The 25,930-nt window shown below is 43.7% G+C and overlaps 1 protein-coding gene across 2 annotated transcripts in view; it reads left to right on the forward strand.

Annotated features, from left to right (window-relative positions):
• The window catches only part of LOC138450152 (myelin-associated glycoprotein-like), a 912,268-nt gene that overhangs the window by 468,383 nt on the left and 417,955 nt on the right, over positions 1-25,930 (forward strand). For both annotated transcript variants that reach the window (XM_069604820.1, XM_069604821.1), the window contains exon 4: positions 23,156-23,419. In XM_069604820.1, coding sequence (XP_069460921.1) covers positions 23,156-23,419 — 264 coding nt within the window. The remainder of the gene's footprint in view (positions 1-23,155; positions 23,420-25,930) is intronic.

Consider the following 25,930-nt stretch of genomic DNA (forward strand, 5'->3'; position numbering starts at 1 on the left):
GTTGGCTTTCAACCATACCCACGTGACAACAACATTCAATTTGTCAGTATTCTCTTTGACAAACTATCAGAAGTTAAAAGGACAGGATGCTCAACAGCCCACTTCCTTCTTTTCAAAGACATGTATGTAGGCAGAGAAAAATTTTCTCTAACTCTAGCATACGCAGTGACCATTCACAAATCACAAGGTCTTACCCTAGATAAAGCATTAATAGATATTGGTAGCACAGTCTTTAAAGAAGGCATGAGCCATGTAGCACTATCACGCTTACGTACACTTGACAGGCTATTTCTAATCAACTTTGATGCAAGTAAAGTAAATGTTGATATTCCTTGCATTCTAGAATACAATAGGCTGCGTTCACTCCACATCCCCATCTGAAAACCTATCCTGTTCCACAAAAAGCAAAAAGTTGTCAAATAAAACTACTTCATACTGAAATGATACAGGATATCACTACAATTCCTCCAAAGGAAAAAAAATAAACTAATACTTCTTCAAGTACCACAATCAAACACGAATCTAGTGGTCAAAGTAACTCAACTACTTCTTCAAAGAAGCAACACAAACTCCAAACACATGACTTCTACACAGAACTATCAGGTCCATTCAAATTTTTAAATGTAACTGCTGTAAATTGCTACGCAAATGTAGCAATAAATATTCTATTCCAATTGCCACCAATTATTGAGAACATTTACTTACACAGCACAGACCAATTGTGTTTGCAAATGTTAGTCCTTCATAGAAATGCAACCACCAATCTTGACAACACTAACAGTGTTCATGGAATAAGATAAGAATTGGACTGCTGTACTGGAATTGTCAAATTCACTATAAACTCACAAGAAAATCCACAAGAATTTCTAATGTACTTACTACAAGTACTGGAAAACAAAAACATACCTATAAATGAAATCTTTCAGATTTCATACATGTGGAAACACACATGCACTCTATGCAACCATGTGGCACAGGAACAAGTCCCTAAAGAACGCGTTGTGTATGTATCCACACCTAACTGTGAATCCATTCCATTTCGGCAACTTGTACAAAATGCAAACCATGGCAGATTATGTACTATCTGCAATTCAGATAATCGCTCCACCTTACAAATACAGACACATTGTAAATATGTAATAGTAATGCTTTTATGTTACAATTCAGATGGTACCTAAAACAACTTTAAGCTGACTGGATTCACACATGGTCAAGTATCACTTGGTAAGAAAACCTTCCCAACAATAGGTATAATCTACCACGCAGGAGCCACAACCAATGCAGGTCACTACACTGGTTATATAAAAAAGAATTGTGGATGGTTCGAATGTAATGATAGCACCATTATCTAAAGCAGAGATTGCCAGCAGATCTTGCAAACGCGTACTTAATATTCTTAAAACCATAATTTAACACGTAATTGGTGATTGAACATAAGCAAAACTTCAACTTCAAAACTGTGCATAGAGTACACCAACATGTATCTAACTGCCCCAAGATTCTGCAACAAGCAAACAGATAAATAAATACCACTAAAATCAAACAAGGAATATAAAGTTAGAATACGCCAGCAAGTATCTAACTGCCCCAAAAATCTGCAACAACCCAACAGATAAATAAATACCACTAAAATCAAACAAGGAATATACAGTTAGAATACGCCAACAAGTATCTAACTGCCCCAAAAATCTCCAACAACCCAACAGATAGATGAATAGCATAAAAGTAAAAATAAACAATTAGAATACGCCAACAGGTATCTAATTGCCCCACAAATGTACAACAAACCAAAGATAGAAGATTAGCAAGAAACAAGAAATAAACAGTAAAATAATGAAAGAAATGTATTATACCACACCATAGAAGGTTTTTTATTTAATCCAGCATGGATTTTTTTTTCCCACAGACACAATGATTTAAAAAACAAACACAGAAACTGAGACAATTGCACAGTACACTGGTTTGAACTATAGTACTTGTAAAGTACTAAATATGAGCGTCAAAAAATAGAGAAATGTATATTATGCAATGCAATAACTCATTATGAACTACCTGCTCTAACATATGATCTTTTCTTTTATCACAGAGATCGAAAAAGTATGTCTGGTCCAGTTACCCATGTCATTAAAAAACGGCATACAACCACAAAAAACTCAACCAGTAAGTATCCCATAAATCAACTCAGAAACACTGCACTCCTTGTTACAAACTGTACAATCTTAACTGCATAACCTAGCCAGAACTTCATATACAAACTCTACAAATGAAACAGTACACAAACTTTTGGGTTGTGGATATTTGATGGGTGTTTGATTCTATGGGTGTGTTATGCTGCGGTGTTGTGGCCAGGGCCTAGAGTCTTGGGTGCATGGCTGAATGCCTGCGGCCATGCACCCAAGACTCTAGGCCCTGGCCACAACCACCGCAGCATAACACACCTATAATATCAAACATTTTGACTGTGGTATGTGGGCTGCTTATAGATGATATTAATTATAATCAATGATGTACTAACAACCCAAAACCAACATCATAGAAAAATAAAATAACTAGCAGTGCAGTCATTATGTTACGGACATTATGTTATGGACATCTGCTACGACCGCGGGCATGGCAAACACATCAAGGGCACCTGCAACCTAAACAAATACAAATACTTGACCCATCTCTTACTCCTCAACCCTCCCCAAGCACTCTTGCACACCAACACACTCCCCAAAATTACAATTTCCCTCAGTTCGCCACCGCGCAGTCGGCAGATCCAAGATGGCGGCTGCATCAAAACAATGTGCCGCGCCTCACGTCTCACTCCAGCCAATCGGCGAAAACGTGCGTGTCCACGGACATGACGCAACCTGATCAACCAATTTGTGTCCTGTCCGCGGTGCGAACAGGGAAGTGTGTCCGCGGAGCAGACATAGATATTACACATTTTTTTGCCTTACGTTTGGCCATTTAAAAAAAAACTACTGGTTGGATTTACACCAAATTAACAAAAGCACGCTTTCGGGACTAAGCCGCCGCTCCTGCTGCAAATTTGGTGGAAATCCGTCCAGCGGTTTGAACTCTAGCCGCGCGCAAATTTTTCCCCAATGTGTCTATGGGAAAAAAAGATATGTTATATTCAGAGTATGGGAAAGGAAGTATTGAAACAGTGTGAAAGTCATGTTAGGAACTGGGAATATTTCAACATGATAGTCTGAGATAAATAGAACATACCCTTTCAGTAGACGTGCCATTGTATATTAGATATGTTGCCAGAAAACAGTAAGGTCAATAAGTACTATCAGACTACCATGTCTACTCTTTGAGAGAGGGGAATGGAAATTGAATTTGCCTAGGGTGTGTTGGGTTATGTCAAGACCTTTTGTTAATATGTTGCCATCTACATACCACTTGATCTCTCGCTGATATCTTTTACCTCTGTCTGTAAAATATAAAGCTTTAGCACAATATCACAATTATTAAGTACTGTAGGAGGGCCAGGGCCATCTGATCACATTTGTATTAATGGAAATAGGAAAGGGGTAGCATTAGTAATAGTGGAGATGTATCTGTAGAATTTATATAGGCAGGGCACAGGTCATTGCAGACCTTATATTGTTAATTGAAAACCCAATTGAGAAGAGCATAACATTCTGAGGGAACATGACCAGCAGTAGATTCAGCTCCACCATGGAGAAATTCTCAAAAAAAATGTATTCCACAAAACCAAAAAGCACTCCCACAGGTCCCTCTTTCCACACAACTTTCCTCCTTTACCAAAAGATATACACAGTTTGGCATTGTCTCTTAAGGAGGTACTCTGCGCTTTGTACTATTGTCTTAAAACAATAACCTGTATCATATTCACCAATATCTCCTCATCTAATAATGACCATTAACGCAAATTGAACACTAGAAGTTGCAACATCTTCAGAGGTTTGCACTCTCGTGCAGTGGCAGGCATGTATACAAGCGTGTAGTCCTTGACAGATAATGGCAGTACCAATGATTAGGATAATCTGATAAGGACATCTCCCACATAGCCCCTGGCAGTCTACCACTGATTTACTTTGATGTGTATCACGTCCCCCAGCTCTAGGAATTGACATGCATGCTCCTGTTAATGTGGCAGCTCTTCCTTGATCTGTGAGTAACTAGACCTGACACATTGCATTCATGACTTGCAATAGTCTAATATTAAACCATCAGCTAAATGGATATTCATTTGTGCCAGAGCTAGCGGTGATGATGCAGTAAGACACATTGAATGTCTGATGAGTATTTCATGTTGGCTTTTATCAGCTTTTCTCTTTATTGTACTGCTTATGAGGGCTGGTGGGATTGCATCTGGTCATCTGAGATTAATTTCAGAACACATCTTTGCTAACTTGTTTTAAAGAACTTAGTTCTGATGTTCTATTGCTCCTCCTCATTGTGGATGATAGGGGCAGTGTAGCTATTGCTGCAGGTTCAGCACTCCACTAAGTTCCTTCACATCTTATCTAGTAAAGTGCATTCCTCTACTACTGTTTATGCTCAAAGGTACCCCTAATCTTGTAACATAAACCTCAATCAAACTTTTACCACTGCTTTTGTATCAGCCTTTTTTACGGGTATGAGCTTCCAGCCTTCCTGAATAAATGTTCACTGGAGATAAAATATACACAACACTGCATCATTACAAAATCAAGCAGGACATTTACAAAGGGTAATGTAGGGGATGCATGGTGTCATAAGTATGACACTGACACAAAAGGTACAATTTGAAAAACCTGTATTAAAGTTTGTGGAGTTTGGACAAATTCCTATTCTGCCCTATAACTAGGATTTGAGTAGTATTGACCATCAAATAATAAATAAAACAGTCCTAGTGAAGTCTGTCAAATCAAAATGGCCTATGCTAACAAAACCTAATGCCTGCCCTATCTCTTGTAAAAAAAAGTATATTAACGAAATATGTATGATAAGGAAAATCAGTGTTGAAATATAAAGAATAAATGTGGCTGAATCAACTCTCCTCCCCACGTTGGACAACACAGAGTAAGGCGGTCCCTGTAGGCAGGATGATGCACTCTGGCTCGGATTTTCAACACAAAACATTTCCAAAAACATGGACCAAGGCCCGCCTCTCCTTTCACCTAAAAGTCTCTCTTCCCAGACTTCCAAATAACGTTTCAACAAAAAGTTCATGTAGGTCTCCCCTCTGTCGGGCTCAGACCTTTCACAATCAAGTTCATATGGGTCTCCCTTTGCCAGGCTTAGACCTTTCACAACGAAGTTCAACAATACTTGCAAGGGGGTGCCCTTCACCAAGCTTATTACACTTCGAGTCTTTCTCAGTCGGGCTCAGACCATTTTCGGATATCAAAGACATTCATATGTGTGTGCTTTCTTTATAGACCTCTGCAGGACCACTTTGAGTCAAAGTTAAATTGTCAGTTTTTACCCTCCCCTTCGCTCTGGGTTAACTTTGCTCACTTTTTTTACAGTTCATTCGCATTATCTTTACAAACACTGTTCCTTTCACAGAGACTTTCGAGTGGGATACTTCCTTTCGCCGGACCACTCTGTTACTCAGTATCACTGATTTCACAGCTGTCTTTACTTCAAAGTTCATTCACAGGTCTGCCTTTCTTTGCGTCTCATCAACAAGCGTGCAGCCTTCACTTGCGATATAATGTTGCTGCTTCAAACTTTCTTCAACACACATCGGTCTCTCAGGTCGCTTGCCAACTCACCGTCTGCATGCATTTCTTTCTTGGTTTTACGATTTCCAAATCACGAGTCAAGGTTAGTACCACAGGCTTGGCCTCACCTCCCCAACTCTCCCATTCACCCTGGAGGGTTGCTGGCTTCCCTGAAACACAATGAAGCCTTCTGATTTGGGATCTGGCCTTCTCCACATGCCTTTCGCTGCCTGTTGGAGGCAACACACTCCTATAGGCAACTCCTGGGATTTCCGACCCACTGCTTTCGTCCCTTGGTCCGTCGTTCTGGTCCAGTAGGTTTGCCTTCATCCCAGAAGTTTTGCTCATACTTGTTTTCCACCTTGCTCAGAGGTCTCTCTATGTTCTGCCTTTTATTTGTTTGAGGAGAGCTGATTGGTATCAGGTGTATGCACTTAGAGTCGAGTGCCTGACGTTGCCTGACACAGTTAGCAGGACATGTCGAGTACGATGTATAAGAGTTAGTCTTGTTACTCTGTTACACTCTTCCTCGTCCAAGTGTTTGTATAAAAAGGGGGGAGGGGTTGGGACCTCAGAGAACCCTAAAAAATAGGATGGTTTAGGTGAACAAAAAAGGGGGAATATTGCGTCTCACCATCGGCTGCCTCACCCCCACTCCCCGAAGACCCCTCACTCAGGTGATCTTCCCGCACTGGTCCACCCCCAGGAACTTGATCCAAAAGTGATGGTATGCCCTGGCCATCTGGATGACAAGTCACAGAGGTCTAGTGGGTGATACACCCTTTGGTTTCTCACATACCCTTCCCCTAAGCTTTCTATCTCATTTTTATGTAAGGAATGGAAATGTTACACTGCGTCTGAATGATTTTGGGCAGTCTCAATAGCCATGCTAAGGGTGGGCTGATTTCATTGCAATATGGCTTTCTGTAGGAAAGGAGGTAATGAGTTGGTTAAATGATCATTTCTACTAACACCTCCAGAGTTGTATTGCCGACCCAAAGGGAGACTGTATTTTTAATTAGTTCCCCTACTTCCCGGGCGGTCTCACCGGGTTTAATCTGATGGACCTTCATTTTTGTCGATAAAAATTACTGGTCTAGCATACTCTTTTAACAAGTTCTTCTTTAATGGATATGAAGGTAGCTCCCAAGGCTAGATTAAGAAACTGATAGGTGGTTTGTAGCTCGCCTTTTAATAGAGGTCCCAAGTAGAATTTCTTTACGTTTTCTCCCCATCCAAGCGGTCCAGCTAATCGCTCGAAATTCAAAACAAATTCCCTAGGTCTTCTCCTTCCTGGTAGGGTTATAATATCCCTTGAGGTTATAAGTCTTGCTTGTAATTCAACCAACTTCATCACATTTTCTTGAAGGTGAGCCTCGGCCTGAACCTGATGAGTGGTCAGTTGAGCTACGACTGCTTCAATATCGGCCACATTTTCAGGAGGGATAAGGGTTCCCTATGTTGGGTATTCTGACTCTGAGAAGAAAATGGTCTCAACCGCTTCAGGGATGGTTTCAAAGTCGTTTAACCCTTCCGAGCTTGATTTTTATCAAGGGGGTTTGGAACTGAAAAAGGAAAGGTTCTGGAAAAGATGGGTTTAAGGTGCTAGGTCTAATGAATATATGGGAGGGTCTTATTTTCAAGAATATTCGGTCCCAGTGTTATATTTGATAATGGGCTGTTGGTAGGGTGTCTAATAGCACCTGGTTTTTAAAAACCAAATCCTGTTGGCTAACTCGGATTTGAAGTTGGGAGAAAAAGGTCTCCTTAAAGCTGGATATCAATCAGAATCAAGGACTTCAATAATCCTATTCTGCCCTTCTGGTGGGATGACAAATTACTAGCATGGGTTCTCAACTTTTATTAATTGAGTCAGATCCCACTCCTCTGACACCATGGCCCTCATTACGACCCCGGTGGTAAGCGAAAAACGATGCCGGTAAATGATTACCGGCATCGTTTACCGCTAGGTCCGATCATGACCCGTGAAAGTGCTATTAGCGGCATCGTAGTTAACGGTGCCGCTAACAGCACCAAGTTCGCGCGCACGCGACCTTCCACGCCGTAAGTACCGGCATCGCGCAAAGGTAGGCAAATCACAAACCAAGCAGACATGCTCTTAACGCCATCGCAAAGGCCGTTAAGTACCTTACTGCCATGGTGCTAATTCCGCCATCGCGAACCAACCGTGAATGGCCATGTGCAGTGTTCCCAGCTGCCACAGGTGCACAGAATCAGCACAGGTGGAGGCAATACAGACTCACCAAGTACAAAAAGAGCACACCCCACCCCTTCCCACACCCAGTCACACTCCACAATGATTCCAATACGACTAGCAATGTTGGGGCTGGAGGACCTGATTGCAATGCAAGTGCTACAACTACAACAACAACAGGCAGCACAGAGGAGACGCAGGAGGAGAAGGAGGGCAAGGCAGGGCCAGCAAGCCCCACCAGCACAGCCAGTGCCACCACGCAGACAGCCCCCAATCCCACGCATCCGAGCCAGTCCATTCAACCTCACCGCTGAGCAGATCCATACCTTGTACCGTTTGGACCGGGACACCATCACCACCATCGTTGACATGATACACAACAACATCGTCAGCATGATAGAAACACCCACCGCCACCCCCCCTACTGAAGGTAGTGTCCATGCTCCACTTCCTGGCCACAGGCACCTACCAGCACACAGTGGGGCACTTGCATGGCATTTCACAACCATTATTCTCACGTACACTGATCCAAGTACTCGATGCCCTCCTCAAGCACACAGACGACCACATTTCCTTACCACGGTCTGCCCAGGAGATTGCAAACACCAAAGTGGGTTTCCATGCAATAGCCGGCATACCTTGTTGCATTGGTGCCATCGACTGCACCCATGTGGAATTGGTGGTCCCACATGCCATGGAGGTAGCGTACCGCAACCGTAAACTATTTCACTCAATCAACGTGCAAATGGTCTCTGACTCCAACAGGATCATCACACATTGTTGTGCCCGATTCCCCGGATCAACCCATGATTCAATGGTCCTGCGGAACTCCACAATACCACGCTACATGGAGCGACATGCAGGGCCAAGATCCTGGCTACTCTGTGAGTCTCATGTCATGGCCATGCAAATGTGAAGTGGGTAGGTGATTGACGTACCAATGCATACTTTACCTGGCTGAAAGGGGTGTGGGGAATGATGCATACTTTACCTGGCTGAAAGGGGTGGGGGATGATGCACACTTTACCTGGCTGCGAGTAGCAGAGGCAATGGAGCCAGCTCATACCCTAAAGCAGCACAAACGTCAACTGACACATGTACACATAATGCCCGATGTAAGCAGCCCTACCATGTGAATGAAGGTGTGTCCCAACCATGACACAACCATCTGCAAGTGCATTGTACCGATTCGGACCACATTGTCTTCAACGAAATGCACCTACATGCAATGACTTTAGCCAATACACGGCACTAAAAACCATCAACTGAAAGGCCAGTCCCCCATAACTGCGCACAAAGGAGGCACATGACGAACAAAAACATCAATACACCACTACACAGACACCGAGGCCCCAAAAAATTCCCTATCAACATTAGTAGTGCTCAGTGGGGTCATCATGAGGCTGACAGCAATGTTGCCATGATGAGAGCGTTGATATCACAGGACACCTGCCAGGTCACCAAAATAAACGCCATGAACGAACACAGTGGATGGGCACTCACAATGCACTTGACCCCCCTGCATACATTGGTTGATGGCATGCAAAACAGTCCATGAGAGGAATACACAAATACTGGTCACATAGTGTGAATCCATTTGTGCATGTAAAAGTGGTACAAAGTATAACAGTTGAATGCATGCCATGGTGGCACGTCATGTTTGGAATTTGATGTCATGACTGACACATACATTGTTGCCCACATACAGGTGATGCAGGCTATCCCCTGAAGAGGTGGCTCCTTATACCAGTCCGGAATCCACAGAACCAGCACGAGGAGGACTTCAACCGTGCACATACACGTACCCGTGTGGTGATTGAGCAGGCATTCGGCCTACTGAAGGCATGGTTTCGCTGCCTCAGCAGGTCTGGTGGGGCACTCCTGTACCGCCATGAGAAGGTGGCAAAGATCGTCATGGCATGTTTCATGCTACACAATATCTGCATCAGACGAAATGTGCCCCTGCCCCCTGACGCAGAACTGCAACCACCTGACGATGAGGATGAGGAGGGTGGGGATGGGGAAGCACCTCAGGGAGGCAGCGATGCACAGGAGGGGCATGAAATGCATCAGACTCTGATCAACCAATGTTTCTAGTACACACGGATGGGGGGTGTCACATGGAGATGGCACTTGGGGCACTATGTGTGTCTGGGATATGGACACTGTGGACTGTTCACCAATAAATCACACATACGCAATGAGCAATGTCCACACATGTGATTTGTGATCAAGAAAAAATTGTATTGTAAATGTGAATTCAATTAACACACCCACTCCCCCCTCCCCCCTCAACTCCCCATCACACCCACTCCCCCCCTCAACTCCCCAACACACCCACTCCCCCCTCCCCCCTGAACTCCCCAACACACCCACTCCCCCTCCCCCCTCAACTCCCCGCAAAAGTGCGTGGATCCCTGTGTCGAAGTGCCTAATGTGGAATTGATCCACTGGGTGGCCTCTACTGGCAGCCCCCTCTGCCGGCCCCTGGGGCACCCCTGCCTGTACTCCGCAGGTTCCTGGCCGACCTGCGGACGGGTCTGCTTGGGGCAGACCTGGCAGCGGAGGAGGTACGCGGCTGCTCGCTAGGACGCATGTCCCTCATTGTCTGTACAAGCTCAGAGAGCACGTGCCGCACCGCGGCAAGTTCGGCACAGATGTCCTTGCTGGAGAATTGGATGGCTGCCTTCACAGTCTCGGCACATCTTTGCATTTCAGCACTGGCACCTCCACAATCGGCCACATGCTGCGTGAGGAGTGAGGACAGTTGGTGTTGCCTTGTCAATATTTGGTCCAGCGACTGTTGGTATTTTGGGGCATTGAATGATGCAATTGGCGGGGTCATTGGGCTACTCCCCTCCTCCACACCTCCCACTGGGCATGGAGTGGCTGGCCAGGAGTTATCAGGGGATAGCCCCTGTATGTTATCAGCGTGCAGGCTACATGGGGACAGGTGGGGGGAATGAGGGTGGGCAGTGGGGGGACATTCTATGTCATCCTCATCATTCCCCACATCACTATCAGAGCAAGCTGCAATGGCAGCAGTCTCCCCAATTGTACTGCTTCCTGCAGACACATTCCCTTCAGTGTCCACCAGTTGTTGCATGTCTGTTGCTGGTGGTACCATGCTGCTTGCCTTGGGGATCATCGCTGCCCTGGGCTGTGTTGTGGCAGTCAATTTTGGCTGCTATGGGTTTTTTTTTGGGGTCCAGCAGAGGTGGAGGGTTGGTGTGGTGTTGCCTCTGGCCTGGCCTTCTTGGCAGGTGTGGTGCCAGTCTCGTCCTCGCCGGGGTCCGAATGGGAGCCTGTGGCGGAGCAAAGGAGGGAAAGTGTTATTGATGGGTCTGCGGACATTGAGCAGGCATTGTGATGACTGCCATGAATTTGATGAATAGATGGTGCACTTTGGAGGCAGTGACATACAGGTTGTCTCCCTTTTGGGTGGGTTAAGCATGCAGGAATCTGGGTGCCTACAGTGGAGTGTGCATACTGCATGTGTACAGGGTGTAGGTCAATGATGCCTGTTGGCAGTCTTCTGCTGATGTGTTGCGTTAACCCTATTGGGCAACATTGTGATTCCCATGTAAGTGGACTTCAGGGAGTTTAGCATGGCTTAATTTGAGGGACCTACCTGTGTCACCTGATGTCGGGGCTCCTCTCTCCTTTCCACCGACCCCCTCGATGCTCTCGATGCCAATTGTTGTGGCACATATCTCCTCCCACGGCTCCATTTTAATTGGTGAGTGTGCTCCTCCGCCAGTCGCCATGCACATGTTTCGGTTGGCCGACAGTATGCTCCTTACACGGAGCCGGAGGTCGTGCCACCTTTTACGGCACTGTTTGGTGGTGCGGGGTGTTGTTCCTACTGCACTGACCCGTTGTGCGACTAGTTCCCATATGGCCTTTTTCCGTCCTATTGCCGGTCTGGTCATTTCAGTGGAGAATACGATGTCCGCGTTTTCCTGGAGCGTTTCCGCCAACATTGTAAACTCTTCCCTACTGAAGCGCTCCTGCCGCTGCCGATCGCAAGATTTTTTTACAACTTTCGGCATTGTGGGGATGCGTGGATGTGGGTGAAGTTTTGTGCCAGGTCTAGGGGTCAGATGTGCACTGGTTGTGAAGGATTACAATGGATTGTGTTTTTAAAGATGGCCGCTGTGCTCTTTCCCGTTACGGTGCGATGGCGTAAGTTCCGGATCTGCTTCTTTACAGTCACCGCTAATAGCGGCCACCGCTATTTGCAGTGCTCACTAATATCGGTGGGTAGGGTGGCGGTGGTGCAGCTTGCACGGCATACGATGCCGGTAGCTGATGTTTTTGGAATGTTACCGGAATGGCGCAGATTACATTACCGGTATGGCGCAATGCTCGTGCCCGAGAGGTCGTAATTTACTGCTTTTAACGGTTCCAGACCAGCACGAACAAATTAGTTGCGCCATGCCGGTAATGTCCATTACTTACCGCCGGGGTCGTAATGAGGGCCCATTTGTAGGGGAGGCATGGTATCACAAGTATGACACTGACACAAAAGGTACAATTTGTAAAACCTTTATCAAAGATTAGGGGTTTGGAAAAACTCCTTTTCTGCCCTATAACTAGGATGGGAGGAGTCTCGAAAATCAAATAATAAATAAAACAGTCCTAGTGAAGTCTGTAAAATCAAAATGGCCTATGCTAACAAAACCTAAGGCCTGCCCTATCTCTTGTACAAAAAGTGTATTAAGGAAATATGTATGTAAAGGAAAATTAGTGTTAAAATGTAAAGAATAAATTTTTTTTTTTTTTTTTTTTTTTTTTATTTGATTTAGTTGTTATTGCAACTTTACAAATTTTCATTTTTTTTTTTTATAAATAGGCAGATAAAATCAACATTTAGTTATAACATATAAGAAGGAAACAACATAAACTTTAAAATTACAGATAGATATTTTTCTCTCTTTTTCTCTTTTCTTTTCAGGTATTAAAAGATACAGCTTTTTAGGAATTTCTTTTTGCATAAGGAAATGCTATGTCAAGTAATTGTATAGCAGCAATAATGATCGATATTTTTCTTGCACTGAAAATTTCATACCATATTTCATCATAGGATCGACTAAGATGTTCTCGTGTCAATTCTTTCATTAATTTAAATCGATATGAAACAAAGGCATTACATTGGACAATGATGTGAGCAAGCGTTTCTGTTTGAGATTTGTCATTACAAAACCGACAATGGCTCTGCTTCTCTGTGATCACACCACGTCTTACCAAAATTTCGTGGACTGGCCATAAGTTAAATCGCAGGCGCAAGATTTTTGTTCTTAAATTTACAGATGGGCATTTAGTAAGATATTGAGCCATACTACCAAATTCTTTGTGACCAAAGAGAGATCTATTAAAGTCTTTCAATCTTAGACATTTTTCTTGAGTGATTATCCAATCGGTCTGATACATTTTAGTCTTTGCTCGATTTGGATTTGTAATCAATAGATCAATTGATATATGAGCTTCAACAAGGGCATTCACGACATGTGTTCTCCATTTTTGTGGGAATAAATGAGTGGAGAATAAAAGGTAATTTGCTAAGATGGCAAGACTATTTCTCTTGTTTATCCCCATAAGACATTTTCTTAGAAGAATGCACATTTTCCATGTGACTTGAGCATGTATAGACAGCAGACCAAGTTCAAACCTCAGTAACATGTTCGGTGTGGACTTGGGGAGACCAAATACACGTTTCCAAAATTTTGCTTCTATACTATTCCAGAATTTGAGAGTTCGTGGGAGTATAGATTCCATACCATATATGAGAACAGGTATTACCTTTTGCTGGTAAAATTTCATAATCGGGATGCAAGTGAACTTACCAAATCTTGCATGAATTATTCTAGCCTGTGAAATTAAACCTGTTAGTTTGGTTTGGATTATTGTCTCCAGTGCGTTATCTGAGGCAAAGTTGTTGAAATATATTCCTAGATATTTATATTCATTCACGATCTGTAATTTTTTATTGCATATCGTCCATGTATATTTAGTCCGTGGAGAGAACTTTGGTTTCCCAAGGATAATGATTTGTGTTTTATGTTCGTTCACTGTGAGGTTATTTTTCGTCACATAAAGGTCGAGGGCATTTAATAAGTGTTGAAGCCCACTGGGAGTTTGGGAGATGAGGACTAGATCGTCAGCATACAGAAGCCAAGCAACAGCTTGATTTCCCAACTTTGGGGGATCAGATTGTACCGCCGCGAGATCATCTGCCAAATCAAGCAAAAATAGATTGAAGAGAGTAGAGGCTAGTATGCATCCTTGCTTAAGCCCTCTCTCAGTTGGAATAGATTTAGACAACAGGCCCTCTATATTAAGTTTCACCTGGACAGAAGTGTTAGAATGTAGCAAACTCACAATTTTTAACAATCTCCCTGGGCAACCGTAATGCGCCAATTTCCTCATAAGACGTACTCGGTCAACGGAATCAAACGCCATGCGGAAGTCCACAAATGCAACATATAAGGGTTGCTTTCGCATGGCGTAGGATTGTTTAATTGCATTAAGAATGGTTAAATTAATAGCTGTTCCGAGACCTGCTACAAAACCTGATTGAAACGGGTCTCTACGCTTATACTGGAGAGACCAGTTGTTCAGATCACGCAATATTAACCTACAAAAAATTTTTCCCGGTACATCTAATAGCTCAAGGGATTTTGCCTGTCTCCTTTTTTATAAATAGGGACAATGATGGATTGTGTCCAGGAGCTTGGAATTTTTTGAAGGTATATGATTAGTTGAAAAAGTGAATGCAGAATTGGTGCCCACATATCGATATGTTTCTTTAGGACTGCATTCGAGAGTCCGTCAGGCCCAGGAGCCCGTGACATGCTTGATTTGTTAATATAATAAAAAAATGTCATCTTGGTCAAATTTTAAAGTAAAAGGTGACATTATTATATCCGAGGGCTCGCTTACGGTTGGAGCAAGATATATGGATGAGAAATGATTGCACCACTCATTTTCCGACACTCCATTTATATGAGATGATACTTGCGATGCATTAGTTACTGAGTTTAGGAATTGCCAAATTTGTGCTGTATTTTTGTTCTTAATCTGATCTAACATCGCTTCTCCTTCTTTTTGTTGCTTTGTTATTTTGTATTCTTTCATCCAGTTTCTATATGCAGTTTTGATAGCTCTTAATGTCTGGGTCTTTAAAGATGGGGCTAGTTTGAGAGCTTGTCGCTTTTGTGCTCTGAATAAAGCTTTCCTAGTTCGAATGGCATTGTCATAAGTTCGAGCAGATTTTTGTTTAATGTTTTGTTTTGTGGCATATAATTGCATAAGATCAAAAGGGACCAATCTATATGGTTCTACTGACATTTGAGAAATTTCTACATAAGATCTTATATGGTCACGATAGCATGTTAAGGATTCGTAAGACCATTTTAATCGATTTAGAGAGTTATTAGTTTCGTATTTGCCCATCAATGATTGAGTTTCTACGATCGGTGCTGGGGTCAGCCTGATCTTGAATGTTAATGGACAGTGGTCACTGTGTTGTGATGACTTGATAGCAAAATCAGTAATATGTGCGAATAGGTTTCTGGAAACAAAGATAAAATCAATAGTTGCTGACTGTTTTTGGCTATGCCATGTCGGTAATGGAGGTGAATCTGCTGCACTTGTGCCATTCAGCATAATTAAATTCCATGTCTTCATGAATTTGTTCCATAATCTTATGCGCTCAAGATCTTTTATAGTTTCTTTGTTAAGCAGATGCAAATTCAAGTCACCTGCGATAACACAGTATACAATTTCTCGCACAAGTATAACATTTTCTAGGACATCTGTTATATCTTTCAAAAACTTGTCAGTTGTAATGCCCATTGGATTCCAATAAACATTAATACAAGCAATTTTAAAAGAACTAATCGAAATATAGGAGCATTGGATGAACGGATTGCTAGGTGGCAATGGAGAAAGATGGATATTTGCTAGCGCGTTCGATGCAGTAAGCAGACCTGACATGGGTCTGCCTCTCTGAGCGCGCAATGCTGGCTCAAGTAGTATATCATAATTGTTCCAAGTTGGTGCAGTGGACAGCCAAGTCTCTTGTAAAAAAACCAGATCATAATCACTCAGTATGCTCTCAGGGTTGTTAATAAGATGAGAGAAACCTCGAGTGTTCCAACTTAGCACCGACAAATCACTCTGCTCCCTATTTCGATCTAGTTATACTCTAGTAATGACATTTGAGTTCTTGTACATAGGTGTATCGGTTTCATTTCTATATTTAGAGATGTATGGTTGAAATCTATGGGTGGGCTTCAAGCAAGATTTGATAGGTTCTTCATCTTTGTTATTGCGTGAGAGTGTAAATCCTAAATCAAATAATTCGTTCCGGGCAGCCCAAATGATGTTATGAATGATTAGAGACCGACACCATATAAGGACTGTTGTTAGATCCTCACTGCGGGGGAATTCTATCTGATCAATATCATTAGAGTTGATCTCTCGCAAGGCTTTCACATCCGAGAAAAGTCTGAGAATGCTTTGTCGATTCATGTTATATGATGTAGTTAGATCTTCACGTGCCATTAAAAGCAAGGAGTGTCTGTTTTCTACTTTTGTTTGCTGGTTTCTGCCAAACTGAGTTAGTTTACCAGAAGTGAGCTTTGGGTCTTGGTTAGCGAAATGATGTAAATTTGATTGTTTTTTAGATTTATCATCTTTTGAGTTGTTTGGTATTTGAGTTTTGGAATTTAACATCCATAGGCGAGCAATGGACTCTTTAATTTCATTTAGATCTGAGTGTGTTATGTTATTATTAATAGACTCCTCTCGTGTTATTTTCTCATCGTCATAAGGCACTGAGTCAGCAAACGTTACTCGTTTTACTGATGGTTTAATTAATTCACTAGGCATCGCATGGGGTGTAAGATCCGGAGAATTGAGAGTCGAAAACTTTGCTGGACCATTAGTTATGATTGGAAAGACTGGGGGCTCAAATTTGCGTGTCTCCAGATATAAATCAATTTCTTCCCTTAGTGCTTTTCTTGAAGATGCAACTACATCTATCACTTTTGTATCTGGTACACTCACTGCATTTGTTTTTTCAACAGTGGTCCTTGAAGGTACACATGCGGGTTTATTTTGAGTTCTAGGAGATAGGCTTTCAGACTCTGCTAATGAGATCAGATCGTTCAATGGGGGGTGATCCATGATCATTCCCACTGACTGGGTGCTGACGATGTTTTTTGGCTTCTTAGATTTTGCTAGAGCAACATATTTCTTGGTTATGAGGTTCGCTGCTGTTGTTGATCTAGAATTCGCCCTTGTGATATTGTTGACAAATTGTTTAATAGATGGGGTGGCTGTTGCTTTTGCAGTTTTCATATTTTTTGTTTTTTTTGCAGCCATTTGGTTAGAGCTCTTCTTTTTTGAGAGATTCTCATTCACTTCATTGATAGTTTTTTTGTCAAAGACAGAGTAGATCATTTTATGTGTATGAGAGCCTTCTAACTCTTTATTCTTATCTTTTTGTGCTGAGGAACATTCAATGGAGGGTAATATGACAGGTTCTTGAGGTGCCATTTTTTCTACTATAATACCTGGTACGAAGGGAACCGCTGTCTTGGAAGAGTATGGAACACTAGATTTGTGTGGTTCAAGACAAATTTGAGAATCCATAATAATTTCTACGATTTGGCAATCTAGATCTTCTATAGTTTGAGTGCTTATACAGGTCCCAACCGCACTTTCTTTTACTGTACAACTCGGCTTCTGGGCCAGAAACTCGGCTATTTTTTGTTGTGATTGAGTGACATTATTTATTTTTACATTAATGTCATCATGTAAAGAGGACACCTTTGATAATAGTTTGGTTTGATTATTTTCAAGAGTTTTAACATTAGCAGTGAGGCACTTTAAGGTGCTATCCACTGATTCAAAGAGCTTCGCAAGAGCCATTAATGCTATATTCATGACTTCCAAAGTCAGATTTTCTGATTTGTGATTAGTGACAGATCTTTCAAGACTCGTAAAATTATTATTCGATCTTCGTGGAGTTGGTGGTATGAATGAAACCTCCAGAGTCGATAGGTCGCAATCAGGCCGATTGAATATATCTGGAGATTGCGATAATTTAGAGCCTTCTGCTCTAGCCGAGCAGACCGAGTTGTTATTCTCTAGAGCATTTGTTAATTCACTTGATTTTCTAAGTGTAGCAGCAGCTCCAGGTTGTACGTCACCAGATAAGGCGTTTTTTAACAGTATACTGTCTGACATAGAGACAGGCATTTTAGAGGTTTCTAATGTCTCTTTTAAATTTATGTTGTCATCTGATATATGCACTCTCTCGCTCCCACTACCTATTTCAGAGTTAGTTGGTACCAAATCGATAATATCGTTAGCATGAACAACAGTTACCATCTGATTAGTGAGGGGTACTGGGGTGGTCGTTCCACACTGCGCCCCAAAGCCATATTTCCGAATGTCAGCATTATCCATCGGTGCTTTTTTCATTTTTTCCTTGGTTTTGGATTTGATTTGAGCAAAATTTTGGACAGGCGTGGAACAGGTATTTGTTGCAGGATTTGGTGGAAGTCTTTCAACCGCCGACGCAACCAGCAAGGGCAAAGGCTGTGTTTCTGACATTATTCGAAGCCGTGTGTTCGTAGGCATGTCGGTTGTAAGTCGATAAATTTCGTTTCTTTTAGTGGTCATACTTTAAGTATAACGACACAAATTTTATGTCCAGGATAGATTATGTGCTAGAACACTCTCCCGTTTAAGAATAAGAATGAGAGAGAAGAGGAGAAACAAAAGGAAAGCAAGAGCCCCGTGGACTCCCGGACGCCGCGGCGAAGCGGCAAAGCGGGGACTCCACGGGGACTCGCTCGGGTGCGCGCGCGCGGTGCGCGCGGATCTGGGCTTATATAGGCCCGCCTCCACCAGGTAACCAGCACAAAGCCTAGGTAAATATAAATAGGCTGTGATTAATATAGTCCGCCTTGTATAAGAAATAAAAGGATGAAAAGTTTTCTTGGAGGCTGATATCACCTGCTGGGCGTTGTAGTCCGGTGAAGTAAAAGTCAATGTCCAGAGCAGAGCAGACTGCAGCAGCGTGAAGCGGCAAAGCGGGGACTCCACGGGGACTCGCTCGGGTGCGCGCGCGCGGTGCGCGCGGATCTGGGCTTATATAGGCCCGCCTCCACCAGGTAACCAGCACAAAGCCTAGGTAAATATAAATAGGCTGTGATTAATATAGTCCGCCTTGTATAAGAAATAAAAGGATGAAAAGTTTTCTTGGAGGCTGATATCACCTGCTGGGCGTTGTAGTCCGGTGAAGTAAAAGTCAATGTCCAGAGCAGAGCAGACTGCAGCAGCGTGAAGCGGCAAAGCGGGGACTCCACGGGGACTCGCTCGGGTGCGCGCGCGCGGTGCGCGCGGATCTGGGCTTATATAGGCCCGCCTCCACCAGGTAACCAGCACAAAGCCTGCTGGGCGTTGTAGTCCGGTGAAGTAAAAGTCAATGTCCAGAGCAGAGCAGACTGCAGCAGCGTGAAGCGGCAAAGCGGGGACTCCACGGGGACTCGCTCGGGTGTAAAGAATAAATGTGGCTGAATCAGCTCTCCTCCGCAAGTTAGACAACCCAGAGTAAGGCGGTCCCTGTAGGCAGGATGACACACTCTGGTTCAGGTGTTCAACACAAAACAGTTTAAAAAATGTGGATCGAGGCATTCCTGGCCTTCCACGTAAAAGTCTCTCTTTCCATACTTCCAAATAACATTTCACCAAAAAGTTAATGTAGGTCCCCCTCTGTCGGGTTCAGACCTTTCACAACAAAGTTCAGTGATACTTGCAAGGAGGCTCCCTTCCCCAAGCTTATTACACTTTGGGTCTCCCTTAGTTGGGTTCAGACCATTTTTGAATGTCAAAGACTTTCAAATGTGCGTGGCTTTCTTTATAGACCTCTGCAGGACCACTTCAACTCAAAGGACAATGCTCAGCTTTTAACCCTCCCCTTCTGTTGGGGTTAATTTCGCTCACTTCTTTTTACAGTTCATTCCTTTATCGTTGCAAACAATGTCTCTTTCACAGACATTTTCGAGTGGGCTACTCCGGCCGGACCACTCCGTTAGTCAGTACCACTGATTTCACAGCTGTCCTTACTTCAAAGTTCATTCACAGGTGTGCCTTTCTTTGCTTCTCATCCACACACGTGCAGCCTTCACTTGTGATATAATGTTGCCACTTCAAACTTTCATTAACACACACCGGTCTCTCAGGTTTGCCAACTCACTGGCTGTGTGCGTTTCCTTCTTGGTTTTACGATTTCCAATTCACGAGTTAAGGTTAATACTACAGGCTTGGCCTCGCCTCCCCAACTCTGCTGTTCACCCGGGAGGGTCGCTGGTGTCCTTGAAACACAATGCAGCCTTCTGATTTGGGATCTGGCCTTATCCACGTGTCTTTTGCAGCCTGTGGGAGGCAACTACCTCCCGTAGGGAACTGCTGGGGTTTTCGACCCACTGCTCTTGTCCCTTGGTCAGTTGCTCTTCTCCAGTAGATTTGCCTTTGCATCAGAAGTTCTGCTCGTACTTGTGTTCCACCCTGCTCAGTGTGTGTCTCTATGTCCCATTATCCATGTCAGGAGAGCTAATTGGTATCAGGTGTATGCACTTAGAGTCGAATGCCTGACTGTGCCTTACCCAATTAGCGGACATGCCCAGTACGATGTATAAGAGTTAGTCTTGTTACTCTCGGTCACCATCTTCTTTGGCCCAGTGTTTATGTAAAAAGCAGAGGGTTGGGACCTCAGAGAATCCTAAAAAATAGGATGGGTTTGGTGAACAAAAAAGGGGGGAATACTGCCTCCTACCATCGGCTGCCTCACCCCCACTCCTTGAAGACCCCTCACCCAGGTGATCCTCCCACACTGGTCCACCCCCAGGAACTGGATCCAAAAGCGATGGCTATGTCCTGGCCACTTGGATGACAAGTCCCCGAGGACTAGCGGGTGAGACATCCTTTGGTTTCTCACAGTACCCATAAGAGGGAATGCGCCCCCAAGCCTGTTTTCACAGCTTTTTCCATTTTATGTTGTTGACAAACAATACACTTTTCACAATATTGTTAAGCTATTGTATGAAAAAATTAGACATTCTGTCTTGACATGTGTGCTGCTCCATGCTGCACATGGATACAATGAGGTAATAGTACCTTTGACACAACCAAGTGGTCATCAGGGAAATCCCAGAGATAATTGGGGTGTTAGAGGCACCCTGCAATATTCCATAATCATTGCTCAATTTATGGTGCATCATTCTGTATTCTAGGATGGAAATCTAGGGAAGCAAATGGGGATTGCTTCATATGTTCAGTTTGTAAAAACATGTGTTCAGCCTGGGAGCAGGAACAAGTTGCTTCATTAGTTGCTGTGTCAGCCAAAGCATTTCCTTTAGTAACATCATCATGAAGAGGTTGGCATGCTGACCATTTGACAATAACAATTTCTTTAGATGACATAAGAGCATCTAGATGAGCAGAGATATTAAGAAAGTGTTTATGGGTGATCCTACCAAAGTTAAGAATCCCGTTTGTTTCCCTAAATGCCCATAATCAAGTACAACTCCAAAAGTACAGCAAGAGCCAGTGTATATAGTTACAGTTTTACTTTCTGCAAATGTACATTATCTTGTTAAGACAAGTTAAGCTGCCAGGACAGAGAATATATCTTTTCTTTTAGCTTCACAAAAACATGAGCCACCTACAAAACCAATGAGGTCTGGGTTTTATAGATGTACCTTGTGAAAGTCCTTTTCTGGTTGTGTGAGGTTGACAGTGACAAAGAGACAGACATGTGGTTCACTGTCAGCTTGACCTGGCAGTAAAGAAGCAGGATTAAGAACAGGACTAGTCAGTGTGATGCGAGAATTAGTCAACAAAATAATTTCATGTTGGAGAATCAGGAAATCGACTTGTGGTCTTTTTTTGTTTTATGTGGCCCTGCAATAGTTAAAGGAGAGTTTGGAACTAAGGGTTCTGATAATTGTACCACTGGAAAAGCAGCCACTGCAGACATGAGACAGGGAGCACATACAGTGGAAACTGGGTCTAATGCAGTGCTATAAATGGTAATAGCTGATCTCTGTCCCTGCATTAGAAATGCTAAAGCAATCCTCTACTGATAGTGAAAAAGGATTGCTAAAGCCAGACAATCCTAATGCTGCTGCACTCAGGAGAGCCTGTTTAATGAGATGTGAATGTCTGCTCTTCCTTGGAGGACCATGATAAGTATTTTAATTTCTTTTCATTTGTTGCATTGCCAACTTTCCATTGCTGGCAATGTCCACCCATTCCTAAAAGAGATTGTAACAAAGACAGCTAATAAATGGCCCTATTGTACACATCTTCCAGTACCTACATGCTGAACCCACTACAAATGTATATCAAAGTGAAAAGAAAACAGCTGAAACTATTTCCTTCAAAGAGTGACACCACAGCCATCTATTACAAAAAGCACACCACCTTTCAAGAAGTGACAGAAATATGTTTCTGACTAATGTGTGTAGGCCAGGATGAAAGAGAATAAATTATAGGCAAAAATACTGAAAGGGATATGTGTTTATCTGGAAGCACCATTCTCTCCTCTTTTAACTATCAATTCTATACCATTTGTTTTGTTTCACACAGTGTAATACGGAAACCTCAGCAATAGACTGGTGTCCGGAATGTTATGAGAATGTGTTAATTCATTTATTTTTAAAAGGATCAGAGATAGAGAGGGCTTTCAATTAAAGGCATTGACATTTTAATTGCATGCAGGAGAATGTTGAAATTAGTAAAATAATGCAAGAAGGTCTAAAGCAGTGATACAGTTTAAAGGGAAAGCAATCTTTATCTCTAGTATAGCTTATTATAAGACATAGCAACAGTTAATTGGCTAATGCAACTGTTACAGGTCGGCATAGCATTGGGGGTTTTTATTGGTTGACATCTTACGGACCAACTTTGAACACTTGGCAGGTCATCAGCACATGAGCAAAAATCGTGGTAGGGGGAGCGACATCAAGGAACTACGTCTTCCAAGCGAATAGCAAACCATCCCTGATTCCCAAGGCCACACGCTAGAGTATCTAGCCATGAATGTGGTCTTAATTTGCCTCTCGATACCCTCTCCTTGTAATATACGGTATTCTCTACCCTCTTTCTGACATTCCTCAGACACTTTTTTTTCTTTTCCTGCCTCTCTGCAGTAGTTTACGATTGCTAATTCTCTTGGTCCCTTCTACAGATCCTCCTAAGAAAACAACTGTATCTATTGTTGGAGCATCAAGATTTAAGGAAGGAGATACGATCACTCTGAAGTGCACTTGTGAGAGTAACCCACCAGCGAATATCTACAGGTGGTACCACAGCACTAACAGGAAGGCCTTGCCAGACAACACTCAGACCATCACTCTGGCAGACATCAAGGTTGGCAGTGGACCATACTATTGCTCTGCACAAAATGCTGTCGGGATAGGAGAATCTCCTCCATTGTCAATGCTTGTGGAGTGTAAGTGATGCATTTATTACTTTTTCTATGAAATCCTCAAGCCTTACCTAAAACAGTATTCAAGGTATGTCTGCAGGTTATCTGACATTGCTGTTAAAGTTAGATTTCCAAGCACTTTTTTACAATACTGTACACCATGAATGTATTAAACACAGGATCAGTGTCATTCTTTCACTCATTTCTTCTCATACACTGTGCACAGCCATTATGCCCAACATTGGATCTTGCTTGCTCTGCTCTACAGAGTTAGCATATACTCTCACTATGATTTACATTGTTCCAGAATGAAAGTGTTAAACACAGACGTCCTTAGCCTCAAACCCAGCATACAGCCAGTATTCCTAACAACAATGTATTATATGGAAAACACCCACAATTACTTACAGAGTCTCAGCAGCAGTATATTTAATCTAAAACTAGATCAACAAAATGTTATGCAGTCAGTATGAGTTGAGGCTTTTGCTGCCACCTTCTCGCCCCCTCTTCCCCCCTCGGCTGTCTCCCATCCTGACACAGCCCTCTCCTCTCTCCACTCTGCTATATCTGATACTCTTGATATCCTTGCCCCTGTCATGAGAATCCACCTGAAGCCCAAAGCCAAATGCAACTCCTGGTATGACTCGGATCTCGTCACCCTTAAACGCAAGTGCAGGGTGGCAGAGAGGAAATGGCGTGCTTCATGTTCATCCTCTGACAAACTGGCCTGTCGCCTACTCCAAAGGCAATACCGGCTCTCCGTTCTCACCAAGAAGAGAGCCCTTATCCAAGCCCGCATCACTGCGCATCTAACAATTCGGCCAAACTCTTTGAAATCTGCAAGGAGCTAGCCAACCCTGCTGCAGTTTCTACCTCTCCTGTTCCCTCCCAGGCCCTCTGTACGGCACTTGTCTCCCAATTCATTTCAGAAACTAAGGACATCCTGTCCTAACTCTCCTCCTATCAACTCCCCCCCTCTATTCCCTGCCCATTCTCTGGCCCTTCTGCAGCCAACCCTCCTCTCCCCTTCTCTGCCTTTCCCCTTTTTTCTGCTGACGAGGTTTCGAGACAAGTCCGATCTATGAAAGTCTCGTCAAAACAGGTCCACACCTGTTCCTCCAAAACTATCAAGGACCACATTGACTCCTTGGCTCCTGCCCTTGCTGACTTCTGCAACCACTCCTTTGCCTCTGGAGTCTTCCCATCCCCTCTCAAGCTCTCCCGTGTGCACCCCCTTGTAAAGAAACCCTCTTCCGACCCTTCCTGCCCACTAACTATCGCCCAATCTCTATCACTCCCTTCCTGGCAAGGTCCTGGAGAAACTGCCCATCTCCCAGCTTAATCTCCATGCTGAATCTGTTGGTAGCCTTCATGACCATCAGTCTGGCTTCAGAGCCGCCAGAAGCACGGAAACTGCTCTCCTGAACATCTGTGAGGATCTACTCTCGAACCTTGACTCTACCATTCCATGTGTTCACATTTTGCTCGATCTCTCTTCTGCCTTTGACACTGTCAACCATACCATCCTGCTCAACCGTCTCCGTGATAACCTGGGTATCACTGGTCAGGCTCTGGCTTGGCTGACCTCTTTCCTCTCAAATTGACCCTCCCAGGTACAACTGGGGTCTTTCCTCTCTGACATCTTTTTCTCTACCTGTGGTGTCCCCCAGGGTTCTAACCTCTCTCCCTGGCTGTTCAACCAGTATCTGGCACTTCTTGCAATCCGCATCTCTGCTCTCTGCCCCAACTTTCAGTGCTATGCGGATGATACCCAGCTCATTTCCAGGCTACCCTCGGCCTCCTCTTCTCCTTCCCTCATCTCTGACTGTCTTTCTGCTATCCAGGAATGGTGTGCCGCCAGCGACCTCATCTTCGACTCCGCACTCTCCTTCTCTCCTCACATTTCTGACGTTTCTAAGAAGTCACACTACCAGCTGCACCTCCTCAGAGGTATCCTTCCTTTCCTCTCCTTCCCCCAGAAGCTCACTGTCTCCAGAGCCCTGGTTCTCTCGAAGCTGGACTACTGTAACAGCCTCTATCTAAATCTGCCTGCCTCTGCTCTCCGCCCGCTGCAAATCATCCAGAACAGGACTGCGAGACTTGTCCTTGGCCTCAAGCCCAGGGACCATATCTCTCCAGGACTGAAATGGCTACACTGGCTCCCTGTGGCTGCGAGGATAAAGTTCAAAACCCTCTGCATTGTCCACAAGGTCTTCTGGGGCCTTGTGCCAAAATACCTGCAACTCTCTCTTCCTAAATATCTTCCTTCTCGAGCTCTTCGCTCATCCACCTCCAACTCCCTCAGGGTCAGCCGCTTCTCCAAGCAACGAGTTGGGGGGAGATCTCTCTCCGCAGCAGGGGCCTCCCTCTGGAACAGCCTTCCTGCCTCCCTGAAACTTGAGGAGAACCATCTCCGGTTCCGGAAGCACCTCAAAACCATCCTCTTTGCTTCTGCTTTCTCTCCCCCTCTCACCTGCTAAATCACTGAAACTGTACTGAATCAGCAACTGGGCCACTCACCAATCTCGGTCCACT

This window comes from Ambystoma mexicanum, chromosome 1p, assembly GCF_040938575.1.
Source record: "Ambystoma mexicanum isolate Mex_15411 chromosome 1p, UKY_AmexF1_1, whole genome shotgun sequence".
NCBI lineage: Eukaryota > Metazoa > Chordata > Amphibia > Caudata > Ambystomatidae > Ambystoma > Ambystoma mexicanum.